The sequence below is a fragment of the Schistocerca cancellata genome, chromosome 6 (genome assembly GCF_023864275.1).
Source record: "Schistocerca cancellata isolate TAMUIC-IGC-003103 chromosome 6, iqSchCanc2.1, whole genome shotgun sequence".
Taxonomy (NCBI): Eukaryota; Metazoa; Arthropoda; class Insecta; order Orthoptera; family Acrididae; genus Schistocerca; species Schistocerca cancellata.
This window is the reverse complement of record NC_064631.1, coordinates 429466853-429480511: the sequence shown is the minus strand read 5'-3', so window position 1 is coordinate 429480511 and position 13659 is coordinate 429466853. Positions and strand designations below refer to the sequence as shown.

The following is a 13659-nucleotide window of genomic DNA, read 5'->3' as shown; positions in this document are numbered from 1 at the left end:
AAAGGAACCATCCCGAACATCGACGTTGAAGTACCTGTTGCTGACAGGAAACCGATACGTGATATTTCCTGTCTTGCAGAAAAGATAAAAGCTGTGTCAACTATTCCATTTCAACTTCTGCAGACAGGCAATTTTCCTTCATCGGAAACTGTCTCCGTAACTCACGGTTCCTGTGTTAGCGCATGGCCAGTGGCTTGGTTCTAAATGCAGTTCGCGCCTCCCTGATGAGCGCCTAATAAGCATTAATGTACTGGTGTAAAGACCAGCAGTAATTACCAGATGCAAATAGGAAGCGGACGAACACGGGCCCGGCGTTATCCGCAGGAAGCTCGTGTAGCTGGCCGGCTCGGCTGCCCGCGGTGCGCGTTAAATTCGTGCCGGCGGGACGCCCCCGTAACACAGGTGCGGGCCAGCCAGGCGTCACAGCCGCCGCAAACAGCCGCGCCGCGCCGCCCTGGCCGCGCTGCCCTATTTGCAGATTCGTATCGCGCTGATTTAACGCTCTCCTACAATGTTGCCTTACGCACAAGTGTCAGAGCGAAACGAAATGCAAAAAGCCTTCATTGAGTATGCAGCACGCTGTATTCTCTCGGTAGCCGCAGCCGCGCATTACGGCGTGACCCGTCCGTGTGCGTGTTAAATCTCACGTTACCTCGACGTTTCATGGTGGATTGTCACAGGCATAGACGCTTCTGTGAGGATTGGACATTCGTATAGAATGGTGAGAACTGTTGAGCAATAAACATGTGTCGTTACAAGCGTGAACGTCAAGACAGACTGACTGTAAGATTCTATAAATACAACACGGGTCTCGCGTACTGATAATGTTGAAAAACCAACTGTCGCAAATGACAATTGCGGATGGTACTACTTCTTGTGTAAGCAGTGCGTAGGTGACACATGTTCGCAAACTGGATTTTTTCCAGAAAATAAGTACCCTCCATACAGACATTTTTGTTCACAAATATATTGGAGAAATGGTGGATTTACGATAATTGGGTTTCGACTCCAATGAGTCACCAACAGAACCAGTACCTCGTTAGGGACGTAACTTCAAGACCTGGAAGTGCTGTCAACTGCAGCCGTTGTACAAATTCATTAAATCTAAACATTGCTTCCAGCTTTTCATTGTTGAAGTAAGCGGTTTAAAATTTCAAACATAATAACTGCTTTCATTGCTGAAGCATGGAAATAATTTTACTGCATCGAAATGTATACTCGTTATAATTATGTCACGCCCCTTTTTCATCCGATATTACTCGACACATTACTTTTAAATCCATCCGACTTTTACTTTCGTGATCATTTGACTTAGGTTCGCAGCAGAACAATGTAAGCTACATTTTTCATTCCTCCTCTGCTTCTCCCCCTCCCTCGAGCATTAGACCAGTTGGATCGTTGTGACTTCTTGATCCACCCATCTTCTCTTGCATTTACCAACGTTTCTTCTCCCTTTAAGGATATACTACAGCAGTTTCTTACGAATACATCAATCGGCCTTTCTTTTTATATTAATGTTCTTTCCGTTCTTTTCTACATTCCTTCCTCTCGAATTTTCTCAGTAAATTGACGAACAGCCTTACGAAGAGGTACAGTTATTTCCAGGAATTTTTCAGCACCTGTCCTATGTTCTAAATCTAAGTATTTATTGTCTTCTAAGAACATACGTTCTTCGTCTCTGTTTTATGCTACGAACTAAATACTTCTCTCGTGCACCGAATAACATCTCCATATTGTGTCCTGAACGGTTCTCTCGTCCAGACGAGTGGAACTCGATGTGAACCATCATTAGATGTTATTAATAATCGCCAGAAAATGCACGTTTCACAGACAGAGACTGCCACGAAGAACCTACAAAACGATAGTTTGGGAACATAGTAAAAACTTTTTATTTTGATGTCAGCAGATTTCTGATCTACCGGTCTATTCTCAACATCCATTTCAAAAGAAACGTGTGAAGAGGTACCAACAATGCAAAAATTCTAAAACTATAGAGAAATGAGGAACAACAGAAAAGCACGTGTCACAACTAAAATAAATGTATGACTGGTTTTTCTAATAAAGACAACTAATAGCGCAATAATAATAATAATAACATCCTTATAAAATATTTATTTTAACAGTCTCAGCAATTTTTTTAACAAATAGTGTACAGTTACGGCATTTCTCATGACAGTATGAAATCTGTTATCAGTTAATACAGTTAATTATTTCTGTTAGAGTACACGTCAGTAAACACTAGCATTCGTCTATTCAAAGAATAAGATGAAGGTAAGAACCAATGTTCAGTCGATGTGAATGTCATTAAAGACGGAATGCAAGTTCCGATTCTACAACAACAGTGAAGTTAATCGGTCAGCCCTCCTTTAAGGAACTATCGCAACATATATGGTGACTATGGGAAGCCCACTGCTGGATGGCTGGGCAGAAATTTGTACCTTTGCCATTGCGAATACAGGTCCACTGTCTTAATCACTGCGCCATCTCGTTAGGTATGTGCGTTTGAATATTCTACACTCATTAATTGCGATTAACAGCAGAAAAATTAAAAAATGAAAGAGTGATTACATCCTTAAGATGTTAGTCTGGACAGCAGAATTAACAACATCCCAAGTTACACGTATGAGGCCTCATTATAAAGCCTACTATGTGACGCTACGTTTAGCACTTCAGCAACATATCAAAATTATCTGCGTGTTACATAACGTACAAGAAATTCCATGTAAAACATCTTGATGTGAATCAGTGCCCTCCTATCTTTTTTTAATCTTTTAAGTCATTTTCTGTTTAAATGCGCCGGGTTTGACAGAAGATATCTTATGCAAATTTTGTTACTGCTGAAGACCAACTGACTGTACCTTAAAAATATGGTACAAAATAAATATTCACAAAAGTTATACAATTTCAGTTCATATTCTGGACTCGTTCCCTCTAGGAAACATTGACAACAGTTTTCTTTCCCAAAATTCCCACTCGAGAATCACTTGCTTCCTGAGAAATTTCTGTAATTACTCTGTAACAATAGTCTGCTTATCCACAGACATGCCACGAAGCACTCACTATGCGCAGTAATGGAAAGGCGTTGGGTTTTCATATCGAACAGGCTTCAGAATTTTTCTTGCCTCTAACGTGACTTCTACTTTTTGCAATACCTTGGTTATGACAATTACTTTCGTGTGTCGGATTTCCGTTAAATTATAGGCTGTGTCGAATTTTAAATAGCTTTCTGAGTGTTAACTGAAACAGTATACTACTTAGACCCTCAATTGCTTGATGTAAAGAATTATCGTCCCACCCTTCATTATTTATCACATCATTAAATGCTGCTCTCAGGTCTGTATAGAGAAGAATAATGCTTTTTACAGCGTGTGAATGAAAATTCCTCCTTATTTCACAAGGACTTTGTAGTTTAAATCCCCTTTCCCTCAGAAGTTCACTTATTTTACTGAAACAGAAATTTCATTTCATATTGTGGGCTCGTTCCCTCTAGGAATCATTGACAAGAGTTTTCGTCCCCAAAATTCCCACTCGAGCATCACTTGCTTCCTGAGAAATTTCTGTAATTACTGTGTAAAAATGGTCTGCTTATCCACAACATACCACGAAGCACTCACCATGCGCAATAATGGAAAGGCGCAAAAATTTTTACGTGCTTAATTTTTTAACAGGCATAGAGGAGGGCCAGGTTCAACTGATGTGCGTAGCAGTGGGTAAAGAAAGCATGAGGATGTGCTTGTTTCATAATAGAATGGACGCTATAATTTCTCCCTGCCATTGCACTGCAGCCGTCGTATGTTTGCGATTCTAATTTGTTTTTATCAATATTGCAACTGCTTAGCAATTGCAACTGAATAGTGGCTATTTCTTGTGCACTCCGGTCTTTGGGTACGTCATAAAAACCTGTATTTCTCCTGATTCGTTATTTGCGAAACTAAAAATTACACTCATTTGACTTCTAATGGAGCCAGCCGTTGTTTCGTCGGCTTATACTGATACAAAAGGACGATTTTTAATTTCACTTGAAATTTGTTCTTTAACAACATCCATAATACAAGCTTTTAACTCATTCTGTGTGTCAGAAGTAGAGCCTTTAAATATTCCATCGGTTGCTAAATGATCTTTCATGTATGGTTCTTCTTCTGCTAAGAAATCCAGAAGCTCTAAATAATTTCCTTTACTTACTCACACCTCAGATTCGGCATCGTTCAAAATGGTTCAAATGGCTCTGAGCACTATGGGACTTAACATGGGAGGTCATCAGTCCCCTAAGATTCGGCACGACCTCGATGAGCTAACTCTTGCCGTGCTAAAACGAATATAGTAGAAATTAGTGTCGTCATAATATTTCTGTTACGATCAGTCTTCTCATAATATTTCAAAACTTTCAGGCCTATTGGTTCTGAAAGAACACGGCCAGTTCTTACTTTACCTAGCTGCTTATATTTAACGGCTGCTGTGATTGTGAAATGGAAAATTCATGCTTTTTAGCTTTCGAAAGGAAATTGTAAATATTCTTTTTACCTACTCTTCACCTACGCCATTCAAAACCGTCATTGCCCGTTCCAAATAGCAGACAGTAATAACAAAAAAGTTTGTTCCTTACAACGTTGCCACTTAACAATGGTTTTGAGTTGTGTTATTGTTTTTGGAAATGCCTTACAAATTTTCGATAAGATTTTTTCATAGACATGCTTGGCGTCAGCTTTCGTTCTTTCACCAGGAGTTTATCTTCTAAAGAAAGGCGGGAGAAGAATTCAGGATTTTCTATTAAAAAATTAAGTGCATTTTGTGATGAAATAAACGCGTCCATGACAGTTTGAAGTAGTCAGCAATACCATACATTAAAAGATAGCGATTTTAATATTAGACAACTTGAAGTTTTCCTCTCGACAACACAATGACAAGACAAATTGACGATGACTCCTCACATGTGAGCGGGCACACCAAAACATACTTAAGTAATCAGTTAGTCACTGGCACTGGTTCTTACATTTTAACTACAGAATTCATGTTCCGGATTTCACCATAAGGACGTCTAGTATTGTTGATATGGAAGCCTATAAATTTTAGTCTAAAGAACAATGAATGTGTATATGCTAATCCTATCATCTTGTGATGCGTTCACAGTTATTTTCTGTGAATTATGAATTCCTTCTTGTTCTTTGTGTTTTAAATAAACATTTAAATTATGAGTTATTGGTTTCTCATTCTGCCCGGCTTGTTGCTAGCGTGCTAGACGATGCGAAGTAGCGCTATCTGTTAGGAAACTGCTGAATAACTTGTCACTCCAAGGCCTGTATCCGCCTGCCGGCGAGAAGTAGAAACAAATCAACGTCAGATTTTAAAAACCCTATCCATTCTGTAGAAACCGCAGTCCGCCACGTGAAAGGAACATGCTTACTACGCATGCTCGTAAGAATCACGGAGTTACTAGCAGCTATTGGTTGCAAAGCTAGAGGAGTGATGCATTATAATACCGGTGGGTGCATGTAAGAATTTCAGACGCAAAATACCTGACAACATTTACTAGGATACGTGATAAGATCCGCTTATATTCAGTTTGGACGAACTATTTTGGAATTTTTTGGGTAGGCTCAGCCGTAGAGCCTTAACGGACGCATTGCCACTGCTGATTTACTTCGGATGCATAAAACAGGAAAAAAAGGAGGTTTCATGTCATTAGCGATGAAGCTGTAACAGTTACACAAGTTGTAATGGGTAAGTGCAGATATATTCATATGTTGTTGCTTAATATGTACTTACATCAGTGTGCTGTTTGTTTTTCTTGTGCGTCGAACAGTCTTTACACAAACACGTCACAAACTATTCGAAAAATGGCTCTGAGCACTATGGGACTTAACTTCTGAGGTCAGCAGTCCCCTAGAACTTAGAACTACTTAAACCCAACTAACCTAAGGACATCACACACATCCATGCCCGAGGCAGGATTCGAACCTGCGACCGTAGCGGTCACGCGGTTCCGGACTGAAGCGCCTAGAACCGCACGGCCACAACGGCCGGCACAAACTACTCGAACTGATGTTTTGTGCACGGTAGCATTATACCACTAAGTGGACTACGCCTGTCAGTACAGACGTCCACCCATCAACACGTCAACACTTGTCCTTTTGTCCAGGGGAAAATAAGCATTGATAGCCTGCTGTTGTCGCATGTACTTGGAGGCACCAACGAACCTAACATCATAAAGGGCTATAATTATTAGTCAGCAAATGACATAAATACTGATGTAATGTTGCTCAGTACACCGTAATCAGTCACCAATTGAAATACCTGCACTTATATCTGGTAACTCCCATATATTAATATTAGACAAAGAAATTGCTTGTTCAATGACCGTTTGCCATGTATCATCTCTTATTGGCCTTTATCTATCTTGGGGTTTTGAAATTTAAGCTAAGAATTAAAATTAATAGAAAGATAATAATGCTGTGTGGATTACGAATAGCAATGAATTTAAAGTAACTTATACTATGTTGTTCAGTGTCCTGGCAAAAAAAGAGGAGGAAAATAATGAATCCATTATTATTACTGGATCTGGCGACATTTTCATAATCTTTTGACGACAGATTACAATACACGTGATCTGATTACAGAACTTAATTTAGTTTACGAATTATACAATGTGTTAGAATCGCATAAATGGTGGCTATCTTCAGGAAGTACATGTACCAAGCAATTCCGTCAAATACTGAGTGAATAAACAGTTTGTATTTTCGCTATTTTAACAATGGGTTCAGTGAGCAGAGTTTCCATTCGCGCTTGAGACGACTACGGATGTTTGCGAAACTGTACAATACTCTCTATGCAAAAAGAAAGTCAGTGGTTCTTAATGGAGCAACAATATATTTTCTTACATTATTTCTAATACAAATTAATAATAACATACTTTTCTAGCCTTTCACTTAACCTGAAATTGCAAATAAATATAAGTTTCTTATATTTTACTGTACAGCTTCAGTTTGTGTGTCCCATGAAATAATATTCTAACATCATTTTAAATTTTAAAATCAAAGTTTAGTTACATGGCTGTGGTGCTCTCTAGAGCAGTGATCTAATGCGTCATTGCAAGCTACTGCAAGTTACATCCAGCCTCTCAATTTTTTTTACGTCAGGTACCAGCGAAACTGTTCATAATTTACATGTTACAGTATGCCTGCCTACGTATACACATGTATCAAACCATTCTGAGCCACATTGTTGTGCCGGCCGCGGTGGTCTAGCGGTTCTGGCGCTGCAGTCCGGAACCGCGGGACTGCTACGGTCGCAGGTTCGAATCCTGCCTCGGGCATGGGTGTGTGTGATGTCCTTAGGTTAGTTAGGTTTAAGTAGTTCTACGTTCTAGGGGACTTATGACCTAAGATGTTGAGTCCCATAGTGCTCAGAGCCATTTTTGAACCACATTGTTGTGTGTTTCGAACAGTTTCGAACCGTTTCGAACCCAGTATCACACCGTACACGGCTGTTGTTCATTTCTGCGTAGCTCCTAATCTCCTGATGTTATCATTATGAGTCTTCTCTAATATTTATACTGAATCAAGTGACGTGTTTCTTTAAACCGGAAGACAACACTGACACTCGAATTTTTTAAAGCTGTCCATCTTATGCATGGCGCCTCTCTGAGATTCCCATTGTAGGTTTTCTTTAGGCTATGTATCTCTCGGGCTGAGTATAGAGGCCTACCACAGATCGAGCAGCACTGATACTATTTTCTTTACCACCTACGCTACACTTGATAACGATTCCATATAGAACACAACCTTTCAGAATATGGGATATGCGAGTGATTTGCAAGGCATTTTCTGCATAAAATATGTAGGCCTACGGCTCCCAGGAAATTTCCAACTAACTCGGACTGTTTACATCTTGTATCATTTGAACTGTCACCGCTTGGCATTTTTACATTGTCACTCACTTTTTATAACATCATAATCACAACATCACAAATTTAAATCAAAGTTCTGAAAATTTGTGATTACCAAACTCAGCGCTTTTTTTCTACTTTCTACATCAATTTTAACAAATTTCTGTACATTAAGTAGTGACTGTTTCTACGGCCGAATGGTGAAAATCGACCCAAGGAAATGGAGAAGAAAACAGAGATTGAATTGCAAGTATCAAAAGAGTCGTTTATTCTCATATGTGAGTTCGTATTTATTAGGCATTAAGTAAATAAGTTCAGTTCGCTTAAAGCTGTAGCCAGTTTTAATCACCTAGCGCTACTTTTTCGTTACACCATAATCTCCGTGTGATTCAAGTGGCGATATTCAGCAACGTTACAAAGGTGTCATCACAAGATAACGCATTTGTCATAATAAGAAATGCAGCATTGTTGTAACGCTCTCTCAGGCAAGACGAGCTACTTATGCGTACTTTTAGGCCTCAAACACGATAGTGCTTCGAAAATACAGAACGTCAAGCTAAAAAGTGTTGTGTGTCAGACGGACATTCTCCCTCTAGCGACGTGTGAAGACTAGCTTGGTGAAGTTCTTACTATGGACATGCCCACGTAGTGAGAGTAGCAAGCTCTAACAGCTACCGTCTACGTGATTCGGTTTTTGCACGCGGTAAACGTTACACGCTCTGGAATTCTTTATAGACATTTTCCCCTGATGAAGAAATTGTGGCTTCTACCGGAGTCTGTAAACAGTGCTTAATGTTTAAGAATGGTGGGCCGGGTGTTCACCTGAGGCTGAGATTGTGGGGACATCTCTACCGAACTAGGCACAAACCGCGCGGTAAGAAATTTCGTATGTTCTTATTGCTCTAAGACCGTTCACATTTTCCCTACCCTTGCCAGACACACCGCCTTGCCCATCAGCTACCTACCCACTGTCAAAACCGTCCGTGAGTTTTGTTAAGCAGCCATTACAAGGGTCAGTTTCCACCGATACGTGGTGACTGTTGCGATCAAGGTAAAATGAATACATCTACTATAGAAACAGGCAGTACATACATTCAGTTAACAGTGTAAAGCTTTTTTGGAAATAGATTTTCCATAATATGTGTTTATACTGGCCAACTCACACATAAACTTAAGGACTGTATATATCTAATACATTAGCTTACTGTAGAGCCAACGGTATTTAATTCGTACAAGTAGGTTTCTATTATCTAATGCATAAAAGTCTTCTGAAGTACGTTCAGTATGAAATACTGTAACTGTAAGACATCTAAGTTTTTTTCTGTTTCTTTTTATCACAGTAAATCTGTAAATGTGTTTCCTGAAAACTAGTAATTTCCCGATCAAAATCCAGACTGGAGTTACAGAGATTTTTTCGTGTATGTTTTCAATTTATTTATTTATTTTTTCTTTTTACTTTTAGATCCATTCCCTCTATTTATGTAATGGGACGGGTTTTTGACATTTTTCGAAGTTGTTACATGTTTTGATTGACGACAATTCTGTGGTTCAACATAGTAACTCTAATAATACTACTACCATTAATAACAATAATAATGGCTAGGTAATGGCAAAGTAAATATATATATATATATATATATATATATATATATATATATATATATATATATATATATATATATATATATATAAAATCGCAAATGCATTATGTAACTGTAAAAGTATTAATTGACCTACAGTATGCATATCTACTGAATAAAAGTGGAGGAAATGAATGTTCAGACATGTGACGTCAAGACCCAAAAATAATTTTACACAAGGGCTAGTTCCCGAAATAAGTGGCATAACGTTAAGCAACGTGGAAATTTCCTGGTTCAGATTTTGATGCGTTATTTTTCACTCACTTTGCAGTTTTGCATACTTGAACCACAAAACACTTTGAAGTTCTCCTGAGTCTGCTGTTAACTGAAAGATCTTGACGCTCCAGTACATTTCCTATTTTCAGCCAAGTATATTTTTGTTTACGGGCAATGTTCTCAGGTGAAACAGTTTCACAAATCTTACTTCAGAAGTGTTAATAAGTAAAAATATGTCACTCAGGGCGGCTTCATATTTCATTCGTTACATTCCATAACTGCTTCTAAGTTATTGCTTTTTTTCTTTGCTCATTAACAGAGTTCCGGTTTCACCAATTATTTTTCAACGCAGTCTCGCAGTAAATGAACTGTTTGTAATGAACCATTTGCGCACGTCTAATAAGGCTATAGTATCCTGTTAAGCGAAAATTACTTCGCTTAGAGACGTAATTAAGATGAGGATGAAGGCACTAGGTTCCTGTATGAAACACACTGCAACAGACCTTGCTGTATTTCCGAATCGCGTACACAACGAGGTTGGTGGTTTACGCGTGCTACGTGACGCCACTCGCGATCTCATAGTGACACACCGGAAGATTCGCTGCAACATGGTAACTGTGGGAATTCTGTAAGTATGTGCCAATATCGTATTCGTTTCATAGTTTCTCTTACTAGTAATACGTATGATGGTTTGCCTCATGCGATGTTTTGTACGAATTAACTTGAACATTTTGACCGCCTGCTTAATGTTGTGTTTCTCCGTCTTTAGGGCGCTATACTGAAATTCTTTGTGGCATGAATTCGACAAGTCTTTAGTAGGTTTCCGGAGGTACCTGACGCCAGATGCTTACGCACAGATCATGCAATTAACTTAAATTACGAGTCGGTGGTTTGTGGACACAGAGCTGGCACCCGTTAGCATCACAGATGTGTGCCGTCGTAATAAGATTAGTCAGGACATTAACGTCAGTTCACGATCACGCTCCTCAAACCATTGCAGCACGTTTGTGGCCTTGCGACATGGACAGTTATCCTGCTGGAAATACACTCCTGGAAATTGAAATAAGAACACCGTGAATTCATTGTCCCAGGAAGGGGAAACTTTATTGACACATTCCTGGGGTCAGATACATCACATGATCACACTGACAGAACCACAGGCACATAGACACAGGCAACAGAGCATGCACAATGTCGGCACTAGTACAGTGTATATCCACCTTTCGCAGCAATGCAGGCTGCTATTCTGCCATGGAGACGATCGTAGAGATGCTGGATGTAGTCCTGTGGAACGGCTTGCCATGCCATTTCCACCTGGCGCCTCAGTTGGACCAGCGTTCGTGCTGGACGTGCAGACCGCGTGAGACGACGCTTCATCCAGTCCCAAACATGCTCAATGGGGGACAGATCCGGAGATCTTACTGGCCAGGGTAGTTGACTTACACCTTCTAGAGCACGTTGGGTGGCACGGGATACATGCGGACGTGCATTGTCCTGTTGGAACAGCAAGTTCCCTTGCCGGTCTAGGAATGGTAGAACGATGGGTTCGATGACGGTTTGGATGTACCGTGCACTATTCAGTGTCCCCTCGACGATCACCAGTGGTGTACGGCCAGTGTAGGAGATCGCTCCCCACACCATGATGCCGGGTGTTGGCCCTGTGTGCCTCGGTCGTATGCACTCCTGATTGTGGCGCTCACCTGCACGGCGCCAAACACGCATACGACCATCATTGGCACCAAGGCAGAAGCGACTCTCATCGCTGAAGACGACACGTCTCCATTCGTCCCTCCATTCACGCCTGTCGCGACACCACTGGAGGCGGGCTGCACGATGTTGGGGCGTGAGCGGAAGACGGCCTAACGGTGTGCGGGACCGTAGCCCAGCTTCATGGAGACGGTTGCGAATGGTCCTCGCCGATACCCCAGGAGCAACAGTGTCCCTAATTTGCTGGGAAGTGGCGGTGCGGTCCCCTACGGCACTTCGTAGGATCCTACGGTCTTGGCGTGCATCCGTGCGTCGCTGCGGTCCGGTTCCAGGTCGACAGGCACGTGCACCTTCCGCCGACCACTGGCGACAACATCGATGTACTGTGGAGACCTCATGCCCCACGTGTTGAGCAATTCGGCGGTACGTCCACCCGGCCTCCCGCATGCCCACTATACGCCCTCGCTCAAAGTCCGTCAACTGCACATACGGTTCACGTCCACGCTGTCGCGGCATGCTACCAGTGTTAAAGACTGCGATGGAGCTCCGTATGCCACGGCAAACTGGCTGACACTGACGGCGGCGGTGCACAAATGCTGCGCAGCTAGCGCCATTCGACGGCCAACACCGCGGTTCCTGGTGTGTCCGCTGTGCCGTGCGTGTGATCATTGCTTGTACAGCCCTCTCGCAGTGTCCGGAGCAAGTATGGTGGGTCTGACACACCGGTGTCAATGTGTTCTTTTTTCCATTTCCAGGAGTGTACTATCGCCATCGGGGAAGACATTAAGCGTAAAGGGATGCAGGTGGTCCACAATAATGTTCAAATAGCTCATAGCTGTGATGCTGTATTCGATTACAACCACGGTTCAAGTTGAAGTGTGTGTCACTCATAGCATACAGCTGTCCCCATCGGCCTATAGCATAGTGCAGTGCATGTTTCGAGGAGACATTTGCCTGGATGACGCCGTATCTGGACATTACCATCAACATGGTGCCACAAGAAACGTGAATCATACCACCAGGCGACACATTTGGAATCATGCACGGTCCAGTATCGATGATCCAGTGCCCACGGCACCGGAATCTTAGATGACGATGTCGTTGGAGCAGCATGGGAACACGTATTTACCGTCTGATGCGATAACCCATGTTCAGCGGTGTTCCCTCAACGGATATGCCCCGCTACACAAGTGTATACACCAGAATTGTATTCTGTCGGCAGATCTGCCACAGATCGCCGGCTATGTTGCATTACAGACAAGGCAAACCTCCGATCCCCACGTTCTGTGCTGATGCGTGTAAACAGCTTGTCACATTCTCGTGGCTTCACTATTATTCAGCCACTTTCCATAGACAGCGGCACACGAATAGCCGAGCAGTTCTGCTGCTTTCGAGATGTTGATTCCCAGGTACCGGGCCATAGCAATGTATCCCCACAGTCGTCTATATCAGGGCATTTTCCCATTTGCGGCCTGTATCGTCGCCAGAATAATTCCCCATTCGCCTCTGCTGCGCCTACATACTTTTCTTCTAGCATGACCTACCCGCGACATTACCAACTGATATCCAACCTCGCGGTGGGCAGTGGTCATAATGTTGTGGCCCATCACTATATTTATTTACAATTGCAAGCCTGTAGTTATTTATTAAGAGCTGAGGCTAAAGAGGATCTTGGAGATGGAAGGATAAATCAGTAATTCATATCCGTCACACAACAATAACTGTATTTTGTAACAGCCGTGTTGCTTATTGCTGAGTGTAACAGAGCTGCCTGACCGCTATTTCCGCTAGTCTGTATCTGCTCGATCATCATCAATTTAATGCTGCGCCAGAGCAGGTCTTACATATTACACAAAACGTGTGTTTCATTATGGCTCTTAGGTATTACAATTTCTCAACTTTTATAAACCTTCGCACAGAAAGTGTGGAGCACTGCAAAGGCCTGTTCCCAGTGTAAATGTTTGCCTGCACTAATGTTTTAAGTTATGCAAAGCGCCATTGAAATCGATATGATTCGATAATGCCTCTTTTATACGCTCTCAGTGCGGGAATAGTGTTGAGACAAGAATGGAGTGGTGTAGAAAGAGAGAGATACGGGAAAATATTCAGTAGGAGAATACCTGTTAAACCAGTTCAAACAGCGAAAAGTATGTGAACTTATACTCCGATAAATTAATATCTTTCTAGATTTCAGATAAAAGATGTATAACATGA

At 41.7% G+C, this 13659-nt stretch overlaps 1 protein-coding gene across 1 annotated transcript in view; it reads right to left on the bottom strand.

Annotated features, from left to right (window-relative positions):
- Positions 1 to 232: 232 nt before the first annotated feature.
- Positions 233 to 13659, bottom strand: part of LOC126088366 (forkhead box protein B2-like) — a 125449-nt gene continuing 112022 nt past the window's right edge. The window contains exon 5 of the mRNA XM_049906503.1: positions 233 to 468. Within this exon, the coding sequence (XP_049762460.1) occupies positions 233 to 468 (236 nt within the window). The remainder of the gene's footprint in view (positions 469 to 13659) is intronic.